The sequence below is a fragment of the Rhinolophus sinicus genome, chromosome 9, assembly GCF_057876585.1.
Source record: "Rhinolophus sinicus isolate RSI-liver-muscle chromosome 9, RSI-T2T, whole genome shotgun sequence".
Classification (NCBI taxonomy): domain Eukaryota; kingdom Metazoa; phylum Chordata; class Mammalia; order Chiroptera; family Rhinolophidae; genus Rhinolophus; species Rhinolophus sinicus.
The window spans coordinates 21,867,687-21,884,177 of record NC_142509.1 but is presented as its reverse complement, the minus strand read 5'-3'; the positions used below and the strand labels follow the sequence as shown (position 1 = coordinate 21,884,177).

Genomic DNA, 16,491 nt, shown 5'->3' with positions numbered 1-16,491 from the left:
GTTCAGAAAGCAGAGGCTGGTGGCATATAGGAAGGTGGGAAGGTGGGAAGCTTGTCCAAGGAAAGCTGGAAGCAGGCAAATTTTAGTTGGTGAAATTTTAGAAAATTGATATTAGAACTCAGGCTTCTTAATTGTCAGCCAGGGAGTCACTTTTTTTAAAAGGTGGGAGGGTTGGAGAAGGGAGAGAGGGATGCATAAAAAAAAAGAAAAAAAAAAACAATATGAGAGTTTATTACAGGGCACGTAAAGGACTGACCTGAGAATAAATCAGTGTCCTCTTCTTAATCTATTCCTCCTTTACAGTTTATCCCTACTGATATATTATTGTAGTTGTTGTTTTCCTTCTTAGATATACAGGTCTTGAAAGAATGTTTAGCCGCATCAGCTGCAGCTTCTCATAGCACCTTGGGGTTAAGGACTTAAACACAGAGCCAGTGCTCTTTTTGTCTCAGAACCCAGGCAAGATTTCATAGTGTTTCTCTTACTCCCCATCCCATTACAAGTAAGGGAATTTTGTAGATTGTAGACTTAGAACTAAGCAAGAAGGCTCTGGTCCTGAGGTGGAAACTCCCAGCCACTACCTGAGTATTACAGTTTTGCTTTCTTCCCTTTTTTAAATCCTGGCCCCAGTTTCTGTTTCTTTGTCCCAGACGTCCAGCACTGGGCTTTTTTTTGGTCCCCCCTCCTTGTTCTTAGCGTTCTTTGCTGTGTCTGGCAACTGCGTGGTGGGACAGGGTTTCTGAAACTGGCTTAGCTGACATGAGGCCCCATGTGCAGGCAGCGCTCCCTGTTCTGTCTGTGCTGGAGGAGACTGCCTCCCTCTCTGCTGCTAAACATGGGTTGTTTGAATGCTGCTTGCAACTCGCAGAGCCACAGTTTGGCTAGCGAGACAATGTGAGAGACAGTGGTCTGTCCCTTTCCAAGGAAAGGGAATATCCACATTTATTCTACCAGGCTCTTTAGAAGTTTTGGAAATTGCTTTTTGAAGCCAGAGGTTGAGTCAGAATGAGTGGAGGGATGGGGGAGGAGTCTCATGTTAACTTGAGGGTTTGTCACCCTGTTCAGATGCATTTCCTTCTGTTTCCCTTCTCTGATCCTCTTCACTGTTGTATTTCCTCCTATGTTCAGTAGAGGCTGCTGACCAGATTGGCAAGGAGAGAACCATTCTAGTTTGTCATATCTCAAGCCTCACGTGGCAAACAAGGGCTCCTCTGCTGGTCTTCTAAAAGCACATTAGACCAGTTGGAGGACCTTTGACCACTGTGTGCCTGCTCCCTCCTGCTTGATCCCTGTGGGTCTGTGGGTCTGTGGGTCTGCTGATCCCTGTGGGTCAGCAGAGGGCCTGACCAGCAGTCACTGTCCTGTTGTCTTACCTGTGCAACCTGCAGGCAGTGCAGACCTCCAATCTTTTTTAGGGTGCTCCTTTGTTGACAGAAAAACCACAAACTCACTTTGTCATTTGGGGCAAACGACAAGTATAGTCTCACTAGCACCTTGATCTGCATTTCTTTTCTGTAGACAAGATAGGATTACCATTCTGGTTCCCTTCAGCTTCTGTGCATTACAAATCACAGCTCGCCCTAGCATCTAAAGTACTACTTTGAGTGATGAGCTTAATGCCTGAGAAGATGACTTGTTTTCCGGTCCTTCCCGAGGTGGTGCCTCCTCTTGGTGACTTGAGGCCTGTGATTTAGAGATCAAAGAAAAGCCGAATTCACTCAGTGGGAAATCAATTGAGTATTATTGATCCAGATGAATTTGCAGCACTGGTTACTCCTTTCCACTGTGGAGCGTTCTCATCACTTTGGTTGGACACATTGAAGAACTGCAGGGTCGCTGCCTTTCTGACTAAAGGGGGACTTCATGTTTTTAATTGCAGGTTCCATTACAGCTGATAGAAAGTGTGGAATGCCGAGATATATTTCAGCTTCATTTGACTTGCAAAGACTGCAAAGTTATCAGGTATGTGGCGTGTGGATGCTGCTGTTTATTGTAGAAAATACTTTTGAAAGAATGGACCCATAGTTGGGTAACAGAAAAACAACTTTTGAAGGTCAGCCTTGTTAGGAATATTTTTCTGAGTAGTCAGTGTCTGAAATAGTTCATCTTTAGATTACTTTGCTATTTGAAAGGTATTTTTAAATTTCTTACTTGGAAATAATTTCAAATTTACCAAAAAATGCAAAATCTAGTACAAAGAACAGGAGTATTAAAAACATTTTACTCATTTGCTTTATCATTTGGGGGGGGAGGGGGGAGAGAAAGAGAGAGAATGTATGTGTGTTTCTTTTTCTGAATGATTTGAAAAGTAAGTTAATGTAATCATGGCTCTTCACCTTGTAATAGTTCAGTGTTCTTTCCTAAGAATAGGAATATTTTCTTACATAACCACAGTATCATTATCAACTTAACTATTTTACCCTTATAATACTTTTATCCAATCTACTATTTATGTTCCAATTTTGTCAGTCGACATGGTGATGCCTTTTATAGTCTTCCCCCTCACCCCCATCTTGTTCAGAACAGGATCCAGTCAAGGTCAGATACTGCATTTAGTTGCCATGATTCTGTAGCTTTCTTTAACTTGGAACATTTTCCACCACCTTTCTTTGTCTTTCATGACATTTTGAAGAATACTGTCTTTTATTTTAATAGACTGTTTCTTATTGTATGTCTCTCCAGTGTTTCCTCATGGTTAAGTTGAGGTTGTACATTCTCAGCTGCAGTACTATGTGTATGAGGTTGTGACCTTTCCAGGGTATTCTGTTATGTCTGGAGGCAAGCAGTGTCCATCTGTCCTTTATTGTGATGTTAATTTTGATCACTCTGTCAAGGTGTTGTCTGCTTTCTATATAATTTCTGTATTTTTCCCTTGCATCTAATAAATAATCTATGGTAAACACATTAAAACAATGCAGATTCGCAGATTCCCGCTTCTCATTAAATTTCTCCATAGATTTAGCATCCATTACTAATTTTTATCTGACCTGATCTTTACTAGAATGGTTGCAAAATGATGCCTTGATGTGCCTTTTTAAATTTAGTAGCTCTAGAAGTTTTAAATTCTCCACGATTTTACTTTATCTGTTTGACCTGTTCTGGAGTACCAGTAAACCCTGTTTGGGCATATTGACAAACCACATCCAGTGGGACACGGGAGAGGTTTGAGTGACCTCCTTGGTTTTAAGGTGAATATTTAAGTTGCTTTTTAGCCATTGAGATTTGGCTTGCTTTTGATAGATACTGGCAACAACTCACAGTTTAAAAAGGTTGTTTATTAATGACTCAGTTTTAAACACTGCATTTGAAAAGGTGAAGTATTTTTTTCACTAATTATTTTAACTTCCTAGTTATATATACTGAAAATTGCAATTGATAATATAATTATTTTGTTCTCTCCATGGTCACAACTGAATACTATATATCTATGGTAGATCTAAAGTTGCTGATTTATTCTAATTGCTCAATAGACTAATTTTGAAATTATTCCATAACTGGCCAGAAGTACGGCTGTGATTTATTTTGAGCTCAGCCTAATATATCATAAAAAAACAAAAAGAACTGCTCTAAACATATTTCTTGAGAGGGACAACTATAAAGCTTTGATGGAAGAAATAGAATGAAATTCCACTCATGGAAGAGAATGACTATCATTTTACTTTAATAACTGACAATCTCAGAAGAGATGTCATTCATGAGTCTAACAAAATAAGTTTTCCACATGTCCAGTTTTCTTCTTTTTGACATTTTGCACCATTGGCTAAAATTTGTAAGCTTGTTTTTACTATAAATGATGAATATGTGAATGACCGCCTCTAATGTTTTCTTAACTATAGTTGTCACTTTATCATGAGTGGGCACTCTTGAAATGGTGGCTTCCCTTAGGTTTCATTGTCAACTGTCTTCTGATTACATCCATACTTGTTTGGCTTTACAAAGGTGTCAGTTCTCAACCTTTGAGCAGTGTCAAGAGTGGCTTAAGAGACTGAACAATGCAATCCGACCACCTGCTAAAATAGAAGATCTCTTCTCATTTGCATACCACGCTTGGTGCATGGAGGTCTACGCCAGTGAAAAAGAGCAACATGGAGACCTGTGCAGACCAGGTAGGCCTTTCCATACCATGCAAATGATGGCTCTATCGAACTGCTGCTTGCGGAACCCTTAACATGATATGAGACTACTAAGCATTCACCTGTTTAATCAGTGTACATTTTATGCAGCCCCTGGCATGTGGCCATCATTCTTCTCAGTAGAACATGTTTCTTGCCTTTTGGGGAAGGAAAGAACACTACACTTGGCATCACAATCTACTGGGCCTAAAATCCAATTATAGTAGGATTTGATGGGTGTTATGGAAGACTAATGGATGGGAGCCATGAATGATGTATTGTATACATGTCAGGGAAGACTTCACGTTAGAAATGGCTTTCTAATAGGCTTTGAAAGTCGAGTGAGAATTCATTTGATTGGAGAATGGGGAAAAGAACGATAGAGCAAGTAGCCTGAACAAAGAGACAGAGGGTAAGCCACAGAATAGAGTACAGAATGGCCTTTCATTCACTATCTTCAAATTTTCGAGTCATAGATTACCTGTTGTCACCCTTTTCATCCTATAGGTGATGAAACAGAGGTCCAAAGAGGCCAGGTGACTTCCCTTAGGACAAACAGAGAAGCTAAGCCTGTACTGGAACTCAGACTCCCTGAATCTTTATTAAATCTTTGTCCCACTGACTATTTATTCTCCCTCAGAAGTGGCTTTGACCAAATACATGTTATTTTTCTGCATGTAGTTGTCTGTGAACTTTATGTTGCTCTAAATAGAACTTTGCTGGTCCAGCATTGAATCTTTAGTGTGTCCAGTTTGGGAACAAAGTCTTGAATTCCTAAGCAGTGAAAAGTTGAGAGCTTCCTTCCAATAAAGTTTACTCTTGGGACTTTTTTCTTTTCTTTTTCTTTCTTTTCTTTTTTTTTTTTTTTTTAAAGATTTTATTGGGGAAGGGGAACAGGACTTTATTGGGGAACAGTGTGTACTTCCAGGACTTTTTTTTCCCAAGTCAAGTTGTTGTCCTTTCAATCTTAGTTGTGGAGGGCACAGCTCAGCTCCAGGTCCAGTTGCTGTTGACAGTTGTAGGGGGCGAAGCCCACCATCCCTTGTGGGAGTCGAAGAATCAAACTGGCAACCTTGTGGTTGAGAGCCCACTGGCCCATGTGGGAATCGAAACCGGCAGCCTTCGGAGTTAGGAGCACGGAGCTCCAACCGCCTGAGCCACCGGGCCGGCCTGGGACTTTTTTCTTTAAACCTCAGTTTTTAATCCTGAATCGTCAATCTTGACAATTCTGTCCTGGTCATTTTAAATATTTGAGACTAGTCTGTCTATGCTGGCATCACTTTGTTACCGGCTCATTCACTGGTTGAAGCTTTTGGTTCATATTCTTGTTTAATTAAAATATAACAAACATAAACATCATCTTATTTTTAAAGACGTTTTTGATAGATATTTTTGTTTGGCCCTCATGATCTCATCAGACAAGCAGGATAGATTGGTATCTCTGTTTTGGGAGCCAAAGAAAAGGAGACTCAGCGGTAAAGCCTGTTGCTAAGTCCCACTTATATTTGGTTGGCAGTGACAGAGCTAGGACTTAAACCCTGTTCTCAGCTATTGAGAGCCAACTATGTGGGGTGCTGTGACTACAGAGATGAAAAGCAGAGGCACCTGTCCTTGTCGAGCCTTGAGGAAATCCACAGGAATCCCAGCTTCCTGTGAGCCTGGGCAGGCCAGGGAACCCAAAGTCATCCATAAGAGACCACGCCAACCTTGGGAGGTTATGAGAATGTGCTTTTAAACTTTCTTACTTCACCCCCTTATCCATTGCATCTCTTTTTCTTTCTTTATTGAGATACCATTGTACTTTTTATATTTTTTGCTCTTTTCAAGTTTTTGTTTATCCCCCAATGAAATGCACAAATCTTACGTGTAGATTTGCTGAGCTTTTAACCATTATATCTTATTTATTAAATTTTTAATCTCTACCGTCTCCTAGGATAATAAAGTTAATGAGTTTATCCTTGTGCATTATGTTATATAAGATTTAAGACTTCTAACTCCAAAGATATTCCCTGGTTTTGGCTTGCCAGCGTTTAGTTAACAAGGCTTACTTTCTCCTAACCTGTTCTCTTACAATTCCAGACTGAAAATTCCTCATCCTTTTAGATGATTCCTTATTCCCTTGATAATTTCAGTTGTTTCTTTTGTGTTTGCACCAACTCTTAGGATATTCCTAAGATGTGCCAGGTCAGAACTTCACTCTCGTCTTTTAATTATGGATGGCTTTGTCCTGAGCTGGGATGACTGGTCCCAAGGTCCTTCCCTTTCTGATGATATTTGGTATTCTTTGGCTACCAGGCCTTACAGATGTCCACAGTGTCCTCTGTCTTTTCGTGGGTTTGTGATGGGTGCAGGCATTTGGGGGGTAAAGTACTGATTTAGGAACTAAAAAAACTGAATTCAAACCCATACTCTACCATTTAATTAAAAGAATAATTGGGCAAGCCATTTATCTTCGTACTTTAGTTTCCTTTTTTCTTCCTGCCCAAGCCGATCTGGATATCCTAAAGATCAAATCTGTTATAATGGAGAGTTCAATTCAGTAAATGTATGAATATCTCCTATGTGCCATGCTTGTGAAAACATTTTGGAAATTATGAATATACTATGAAGGTAATGCCTTGCCATTGTAACTAATTGGTTGGAACCTATTCTATGAGTAAAGTTTGTATTTTTTTCTTCCTATTATATACAGTCCACACTGAAGTTAACCTGCTACCAATTACATGGAATCTTACTGTACTTCAGTGACTTGATTTGAGTGTTTGTGTGGCTTTTTCCTTTTATATATTTTCACTGCGGAGTACAGAGGAAAAGCTTGCTGTTAAAAAAATAACCGTGGTGGCATTTTTAAAGCCAGTCAACCTTGTTCTGCTGTCTCCACCCAATATTGTTGAGTGTTAGTGGTGGCTGCATCATTACTCACCAAATATGAGCATACCAGACAACCACATTCTTATAAGTCAACTTTAGGGTGAGACAGCACTTGAAATATTTCAAAGTGATGCCTTTGTATAATCTGCCCCAACACATGAGATCACAAGCGTAGACGCTGAAGGGTAGAAGTTAGTTTAGTGTTTCAGCAGTTAATAAAGCCTTGTATGGATTCTTCACTACCTAGCCTGAGAGTAGAATGTGTCAGAGAGGAGGGAATTGGGAAAATTACATCATTACCTTTTACTCATAAATCTTAAGTTTCTGACTGTTGAACCTGTCATAGTTAAGCCAGCCATACTGTGGCCACACATCGAGGTCTTAATCTGCTTTAGAAGAAGACTCAACATTGCTATTGGAGTTCACCTGTGAAACTTGAAAAAGCCTTTGTAAAACTCTTGACTCTGCTCTTAGCCCCTTCAAACTCTAAAAAAGGAATGCGCTAAAAGCTCAAAGCCTGTCTCCTACGTATGTGCTCGAGTTCTCCTTACCCTGTAGCTGCCGATGCGGGGATCATTCTGGGCTTAAGCATTAATCTGCAGTCCTGACAGATGACTGGGCAGTTCCGTTTGGTAGCATCAGACCCGCTTCTCTGACCTCTCTTCTGTGAAATGCCAATTAAGCACATTTTGTTTAACTACGAACAGCGTATGACTTTGGGTCTCATACTGTTGTACAGCTGCCTGTTTTATAAAGGAAAAGCTCTTGCCAACAGAGCTTGTCTTCGGAGTTAGAATGCAAACCCTTAAGTGTACATCTAGACAATTGTACTGGTACTTTTATTCATAGAACAAAATGATTCCTCCCTCCATATTTGAAAATGAAGAGGGCTAGTTCTCACCTTCTTGGACTCGGCGCTGTTCTTCTTTCTCAAATCCTGGGTAAAGGCCTCACCCTTCTATCCCAGGCCTTTAAGCTGTGAATAAGTCTGGGCTTGGTTATTTAGAATCAGCCAGGGAGCTAGCTAGACTTGTGGGGAAAATATTTTGGACTACCACTTGACACTGTGGTTGTGATAGAGGGACTCATTACTTTAAAAAAGTTTTCATTTCCACGAAAATAACAATTGCTCGACTATATTTGTAGGATCAAAAAATACTAAATGTTAAAAAGGGCTAAATCCTCATTTGAGGATGGGGGAGGCAGACAGAAAGGGTTGAAGTAGAACTATAAAACTGAACGAAAAACTTGTGACCTTAATACTTCAATTAGGCTATTACAGCATCTCTAATGTTGAATCAGTGGAGACAGGAGATGTGCTTCGTATTCACTTTTCTGGCTGAATAAACATAAGTGAACTTCTGATACAGTTTGGCAAAAAGTCAATTGAATTATTCATGTATTGTAAAGTCTGTGGCTAGATTTTTTTTCAGAAAGCAGTGGTTTTCAAACTAGGTTGTGATCTACTAGTGAGGTCATGAAATCAGTTTTAAGAAATGAAATATGAAATGAAACATTTAGGATAGGAAATATCAAAATGCATCACACATATAATGGTGGGTATTGTTTTGTGAAATCCTTTGTAAAATAAACATGTTATATTGAATTGTGATGTAAAACAAATCTTATTGTGGGTTGTGATGGTCAGTTTCAAAATTTATGAAATCATTGCTTTAAAGGTTACAAAGATAATTAAAACTCACTCCTTGCTCTCAAGGAACTTGAAATAACAGTTTCTATGCTTGCCACGCAGTATATGTTTCTTTGTGTATGGCAGAATTTCATGCTCTAGATGGTGGTTCTAAGCCCTTCTTTGAGCAATGATCCTAGGTATGTATGTAGTGAATTGCCAATGGTGGTTGGCAGAGGTGGTAGTGATGATGATGATTTTGCCAGTGATTGTCTTAAAATTATAGGATCCTTTTAGGGTATCTGTGTGGGTACCTTTTAGGGTACCTTTTGTAAAGAATTGGAGCTGTGTCACAGGATGGGGAAAATCTCATTAATTAATGAACTTGGATGTTGCCGTAGTTTTATAGCTTTTAGATTGGAATCATACGTGAAGACTCTCTGTCTAGTATTCTTTTTTTCTTTTTTTCTAAAGATTTTGTTGGGGAAGGGGAGCAGTACTTGATTGGGGAACAGTGTGTACTTCCAGGACTTTTTTCCAAGTCAAGTTGTTGTCCTTTCAATCTCAGTTGTGGAGGGTGCCGTTCAGCTTCAAGTTGTTGTCCTTTCAGTCTTAGTTGTGGAGGGCGCAGCTCAGCTCCAGGTCCAGTTGCCATTGCTAGTTGCAGAGGGCACAGCCCACCATCCCTTTGCGGGATTCGAACCGGCAACCTTGTGGTTGAGAGGACACACTCCAACCAACTGAGCCATCTGGGAGCTCAGTGGCAGCTCAGCTCAAGGTCCCGTGTTCAATCTTAGTCGCAGGGGGTGCTGCCCACCATCCCTTGTGGGACTCGAGGAATTGAACTGGCAACCTTGTGGTTGAGAGCCCACTGGCCCATGTGGGAATCGAACCGGCAGCCTTCGGAGTTAGGAGCACGGAGCTCTAATCGTCTGAGCCACCGGGCCGGCCCTCTCTCTAGTATTCTTGATGGTCACTGTTCTTGCAATTTGTAGACAGATGGCACCCCAATTCAGATAGCTTTTTTCCTACATCACTGCTAAAACTTTTCCAAAATGGGGTAGATTCAGCTGATTATTTCTTCCTGCATCTTTGAACCTCATCATTTTATAGCTCTCCTTTAGGAAACATATAATACCTAGTGTAGTTTAAGCTCAAGAAAAGCAGTTTAAATGGGAAAGTAGTTTTATAGACTTCATTCAAGTAATTGCTGTTTCCTACTCTGAAGCTCCTCTCCTAGGGAGAGCAAAGCTTTACACTTTGATCACCAAAACAATCTGTTTTGTGCTTTTGTTATTGTAGTTTATCCCTGCCCCCGCCAATGTTTACTTTACAACCTGTAACACTGTATATTAGAAGTTCTACTTAGTGGTTTTTTGCTTGTCTGTTTGTTAGTTTTCTAAAATTACTGCCTTAGGACTCTGTGTTTTCAAGGAAGAAAGTTATTTCAGATTTAATGACTTTTAATGTTTGGTTCATTTCTTTTTTTGTTTCTCACTATATTAAGGAAGAGGAAGCCAAATTCACTGGGACAAATGTTGGCGGGTTACACGTTTGGGTAGATAACCTTACAAGTGCTCAGCACTTGACGTGATTGCGTGGTGTTTCCTGAGATTCCTGGTCCTGGCATTTATAGTTCCAGTATCTCTTATCTGCAGTTCTGTAATCTGTAAGGCTCAGAAAATTGACAGGTTTTTAAATTTTTATTTGGTAGCTTGACCTGATCTGAGCTGACATGAAGCTATTTGTTGCTTTATTTTTCCTGTTTATAAAGTGTGAATTACCCACACATTTCATTGTAGAAATATTAATGTTTGGGTAAGTAGACCCCGTCGAGAGTGTTAACCTAATATTAGTATATGTATCGTGTTAAAATCTAGAAAACTTGCAAGTTCTGAAACTGGCCCAAATGGTTTCTGATGAGGAGTTACAGATCTGTATTACTATTCTTGGTGAACTTGTTGATGTTATTTCTTATATCATTGCTCTGAGTGTGGAAATAGGTAAGTAACCAGAATAATGACAAGAACATGGGTTTGGGGACCAGACAGACCTGCCATAATAACCTCTTTCAGCCTCAGTTTTGTCTTCTATAAAAAGCTCAGTGATACTACCCTCAGAGTTAATAGCAGTGATTAGATGAGATAACACAATATAATTCTTGATCAAAATTAATTAATTCCTTCATTCAGTCTTATCCTGCCAGGGATTTTTTTTTTTTGTAACTGGAACTAAATATGTGTTATTTTATTTAGACAATACCTGCCCCCCACCCCTTTAAGTAACTAAGCAGGTATGCTATTATTACACCTGTTATGCAAAACGGTATGCATTTTTTCCTTTCTGCTGTCTGTCTTTGGCTCCTAGGGGAACATGTGACGTCAAGGTTTAAAAATGAAGTGGAGCGGATGGGTTTTGATATGAACAATGCCTGGAGGATTTCCAACATCAATGAGAAGTACAAGTGAGTTGTATGGGCCCCTGTGGACTGTGTTTCACAGCCATTGCCTTTGCAGAAACCCCAGTTCACATGTGGCAAAACATTTGAACTTAGACTTTTTCTTCCAGATGGAGTTTTATTTATTAAATCTAAATGCATGATCTTCAGGATACTTCTTGAGCCTTCTTTTCCCATTGCTATCACTGAAGTGGACAGTGATCCTTACTTATTAGTATTGTGGAACCTTCCTTTTTACCTCCTCCGGGCTTCTGTCCTTCCTGGCACATACATGTCTAGATAATACTGTGTTTACCTGTAGGCAATCCCTTTCCATTATTCTCGTCACCACTTGACATAATATTAGAGATAGGATCAGTGATCTCATAAGCAGTGATAAAACACTTAGGAGCTAGTTTTTATGACTGTAATTTTATTCCAGGTCTTATGAAATAGGCAGCAGTATTATTCTGTTCGTTGATGTATTGATCTAAAACTAACTTCACAGCTATGATCATTTAACCATTAAATATTAATGTAATCATTATTAAATATTTACCGTTACCTGTCTCCTTAACAGATATAGGTATTTTGTTGGGGGTGGGTGTTAACTACTGTGATTTTGGTGATCCAAATTTCTATAAAACAAAATTGTCCAGGAGATTTAAATTAATATATCCTTCTCTTAAGTTTTCCTGCAGCAATTGGAAGCATTAGTCATGTACTGTTGTCCTAATGAGCGGCCTCAAATTATGATAGCTGCTTTCCTGGTGTATTTGTGGCTAGCCATCAGAGCATTTCACTTTTCATCGAAAAACTACAGCTAATTTACTGTACATGGACCTTGGCCAAGGAGTTAAGAACCCGGGGTGTTGTAAAGAATTGGGAGCTGCAGACGTGTCCTGTCTTTGCCTGTTCTCAGTGATAAGTCGGAGCAGAGCATGTAGGTGGAGGCTGGAGGAGGGGCTTCAGAGAGTCAGGCTGCTCAGGCTTTGCTCATGTGAACCCACCGTTCCTCTCCTGGAAACTGCTTATCTAAAAGTGAGCCGCTAGGACTTGCTGAAGAGCTGATTACTGGGTATTGTTATCTTTATAGGATAAGGAACATAATGATCAGAAAATTCGGTGAAATAAAACTATAAATTAAGCTAGCTTGTTTTAAAAAGTTTGAGTTCAAAGTCATTGGTTTTCAAAAACCCTATTTTATATGGGTTTTAAAAATTAACTTCTTGTCTGTGAGCCTACTATTTTACCTCACAACTAGTCTTCAGGAAATTGCAAAGTTCTTCCTACTATAAAGGAAGGAGAGCCAAATTTACTCTTAAGTTTAAAACAAGATAAAATGAACAAGACTCATGGTAAGAGTAGTAACTATGATCACTGTCTCTCAGGTTATTTTTAGGAGATTGTGGGTAGGTTTTAGGAAGTTTGTAGAAGTACTCTCGGTCTTAGCTATTCTCCTGGTTCAGTGGTTTTTAAATTCCTAATAATTAAACTTCTGGAAATTAAGAACAGAAAAGAGCTATTTAGTGCAGAATGATCAATTCCTGAGCCACTTTGTGTTTTTTCTTCCTCTTCCCCTAATGCATAAGATAATCTAGGGCAGTGTGGTGGGGTGGTGGTGGTGGTGGTGGTGTGGTAGTGAGGGGGGGCTGCCGGTGGTGGTGGAGCAGTGGGGGTGAGGGTGCGGGTGGTGGAGCAGCAGTAGTATGTGTATTTTAGGATTTGGATTAAAGATCTTAATTGCATTCACTGTTGAATATTGGGTTACCCATAGAAAGACATTGTCCTATAAGTAAAAAACCTATCAGAAATACTGCTTTCTAGGGCACCAGCTTGACTAGCATGTAGCTGCTAGCATCTTCACAAATGAAAACAGAGCCTTTTTTCCCAGTGTAGTTTGTTCTGAAGTATATTTTATGTTAAGTTATGATTAATAGCTTATTCACATTCCTAACTTGGCTAAATGGGACTGTGATTATGTATGCAAATAGACTGACCTGTGGTACTGTTTCTACATACCCATGGCTGCATCTGTTACCTATAATTAGGACACCCTGTTTATTTCACATCAAAGAATATGCTTAGTAGTCTTTTGAGGTCTCTGGAAACTTGAAATTGTGAGCTCTTGCCCTTCTTCACAAGTTTCCCTTTGATAAAAGCCTGAAAGACTGAGGCTCTGGTACAGGGGACACAGACTTTCACTTCTGTTGTTGAACTGGGCACTTGTGTACTTAGAAATGACCTGTGTATCTGTTACAACAGAGGCTTACAATGGAGTAAGTGCCTCTCAACTCCCCTTTTTCATTGATAGTTAAGATTGGCAGATTCCCAAAAGACAGCATCAAGTGGAACAATCCAAGATAGTATCACTTGCTATATACATAAATAAACACTGAAGGCAACCCGTTCTGCTGAGCAGTCCAAGACTCAAGTAATGCTCCTTGCTGCCTTTTCACTGGCTCTGAGGTAGCTTGATCAACATCCTTATGCTGACTCACCTAGTGTCTCTCCCCCTTCTCCCCCTTCTCTCCCTGTCTTCTTCCCTGTCTCCCTCTCCCTCACCTGCCCTGTTAGGCTATGTGGTAGCTATCCACAGGAGCTCATAGTGCCTGCCTGGATCACTGACAAAGAACTAGAAAGTGTAGCAAGCTTCAGGTCCTGGAAGCGCATCCCTGTCGTCATCTACAGGTAAGTAAGCCTGGCCAGGCCCAGCCTGTCTGGTGCCTCTGCTGCTGCTAGCCGGGGGAAGGAGGGGAGGGTTCAGGAAACTCTCTAGGCAGTTCTGTGCTTCCTTATTGCTAAAGCTGCTCTTCCAGTCACACACCAGTAATTATTGCATCCAGAACACTATCTGGTGGTAACATTGACAGTGGTAAGAAAATTTTAATAGAAAAGCAGCTGATCTTGCTATTTTAAGATCTTTCTGACATTCTATGGGAAGATAATGTGCTTACTACATTTAGCGTCAGATGTGGGCCTTTGAGCCAAGAGAAATGAGTCCTAAAAAGTGAGAATTGGGAGTACAGACTTGAGTCATTTGTGATTGTCTTTGTGGTTGAAAAACTTCGACACTTGGGAGAGCTCTGCTTTGAAAGGGAGCGTTTAGAGAAGAACTAGGGCTTGGCTGGGTAGAAGATCTTGAGATCAGAGTCAGGAGAGCCAGGAGAGGCAAGTTCTAGAAGGGGCTGGTGACATGGTGACAAGCACAGGTTTTTGAGTTGAAGTCTCTTCTCTGGTATTCCTTGCGGTGGCACCTTGAGTACATTCCTTAACTGACCTCAGCCTGTTCCTGATTAGTAAAATAGGAAGGGTGTTCTCTTACTTTGCAGGTATGCTGTGACATCTGAATCAATTTATAAACATTGGGCTTCTCTAAGCCATATCTGGAGTAGGCTGTATTCCTGATGGCTGCTTTTCTATTTTATAATTCAATGAATAGCTCAGTTCTCACAGAATATTGTTAGATTTTTAAGAAGCCATTCCCTCTTATTTTGGAACTGTTTCAGATGTCAGCTCCTTGTAATAGTCACATTCTCCATTTCATTTTCTCAGTTTGCACACTTTTTGGTCTCTTCTGGAATTTGGACCAAACCAATGGGGCTTAGTTAGAAACTCTTTCATTGCAGCAGGCATTCCATTGAAATACTGAGCTTCTAGACAGGGATTTATCTCCTTGTGGAATTCCACTGAGGTAACCAGCTTGTTTATTTAGCCCACTCAGGGCAAATTCTGACGGCCATTCTGAATAGAGAGAGGTGGAGAAGTATTTGCTTCTGGCCCAGTGGAATCCATTAACTTTTCAGTCTCAATTTTATTACTGTTGTTTTCAGATACCCCTAGAAAAATAGGTCACCACATGTACCTAACACTCAAGTGTTAAGGATGACACAAGAATTAAAGAGCAGTGAAAGCTGAAAGGATTTATGAGTCTTATCAGTGATCGGCCCAGCTCAGATGGGGAAAGCAGCCAGCTGCTGCTCTGTGGCCAACAGCTGTGGTAGATCAGCAGCCCTGGTATTTGTGGGGTTTGCTGACTTTGAACATAATGGGAAGGACTTTCATTTTCAAAGTAAGGATCTTTAGGTGAATTCTCCCTGTTGGTAGAGAAGCCTAAAAGTACAGGTTGAAGAAAATCTTAGAATAAACATGGAAGCCTCTTTTTCCCTTCTAAAATGTATTCTAGAGGGCATGAACCATAGGGTTATTTTTAATGCTTTCTGGAGACCATAGAGTACATACCATGTTTCCCCAAAACTAAGACCTAGCTGGACAATCAGCTCTGTGTCTTTTGGAGCAAAAATTAATATAAGACCAGGTCTTATATAATATAATAAATATCATAAATATGTAATATGATATGATATAATATCAGGTCTTATATTAATTTTTGCTCCAAAAGACACATTAGAGCTGATTGTCTAGCTAGGTCTTATTTTTGGGGAAACGCAGTATATAAATGAAAATTTTTATTTGTGATTTCTCAGGAAAAAACCTGCTCTCAAAAGATCATAAATGAAAGTTCTGAGTGTAGTCCACATAAAATCAGACAGGCTTCCAGGAACTGGCGTCTGTTTCAGAACATGTCTTGTATCTCTGAGCTTCCGACTGGGTTTAGATTGGAGTAGTTGAAGAATGTTTTGGGATACTCTAGCACGCTTTGCTTTGCCAGTCCAGGTGGTAGGATGCCTCTGAATGCAACATGCATTTACTGGATTTAGTTGTCTGGAGGCTTCAGTAATGATTCTTGAGGTTGCTAGCAGCAGTTACTTGACAGCACCACACTGAACTAGCGCCTGATGAGTGCGTTCTCCTACTGTGAGGAAAGAGTGCTTCATTGGATTTATTGTTGAAGGCAGCGATTGCTCTAACACAGCAAGATGGTGCGAAGGGCGCCCGCCCATCTGGAGTGCAAGTCGCAGCTTCCCCGCCTCTGTGCAATGATTATTAGAAATTTCTAGTCATTTAGGGAACTTGCCTAACACCAGCTTAGGGATAAACATTTCTATGTTTCTATTTAAAACTGAAGCATTCGGTATTTAGTAGGGGACTCATCCATTGGACATCTTAACTTCTATACTTTTTTCTGGTTCTGTTTGTTAAAATGATAGAAATTCTCTTTAATGATTTTTAGCTTTAGTGTTTTAGTTCTCTTTCATGCAGTCTAAAGCATTTTAGAAGACTGCAGAAAGCTGCTTATTGTAGCAGTTCATTTGCAATCTAGCTATATAAATGCCATAGCCCTTAAAACCCGGAACCCAGGTTGAAGAGTGCCATCTACTGTTCCTCTCAGGCACTGCTGGGAAACATTGCAGAACAAGAGGATGCTCTGGAAAGGCGCTGCCAGCCTCTTGAAGGTTTGGCATCAGTCAGCTCATTGGCTGTCCAGCACCTATTACTATATGCTAGTAGGCATTTAAAAATTGGTGAGGTTTGATTTT

At 40.1% G+C, this 16,491-nt stretch overlaps 1 protein-coding gene across 12 annotated transcripts in view; it reads left to right on the top strand.

Moving 5' to 3' along the window:
- Positions 1–16,491, top strand: part of MTMR3 (myotubularin related protein 3) — a 126,246-nt gene that overhangs the window by 88,758 nt on the left and 20,997 nt on the right. For all 12 annotated transcript variants that reach the window (XR_016022377.1, XM_019743034.3, XM_074321303.2 and 9 more), the window contains 4 exons: positions 1,880–1,962; positions 3,940–4,106; positions 10,981–11,077; positions 13,628–13,741. Coding sequence is in view for 11 of the 12 variants with exons in the window: in XM_019743034.3 (XP_019598593.3) it covers positions 1,880–1,962; positions 3,940–4,106; positions 10,981–11,077; positions 13,628–13,741 (461 nt within the window). In the remaining variant the exon portion in view is untranslated. The remainder of the gene's footprint in view (positions 1–1,879; positions 1,963–3,939; positions 4,107–10,980; positions 11,078–13,627; positions 13,742–16,491) is intronic.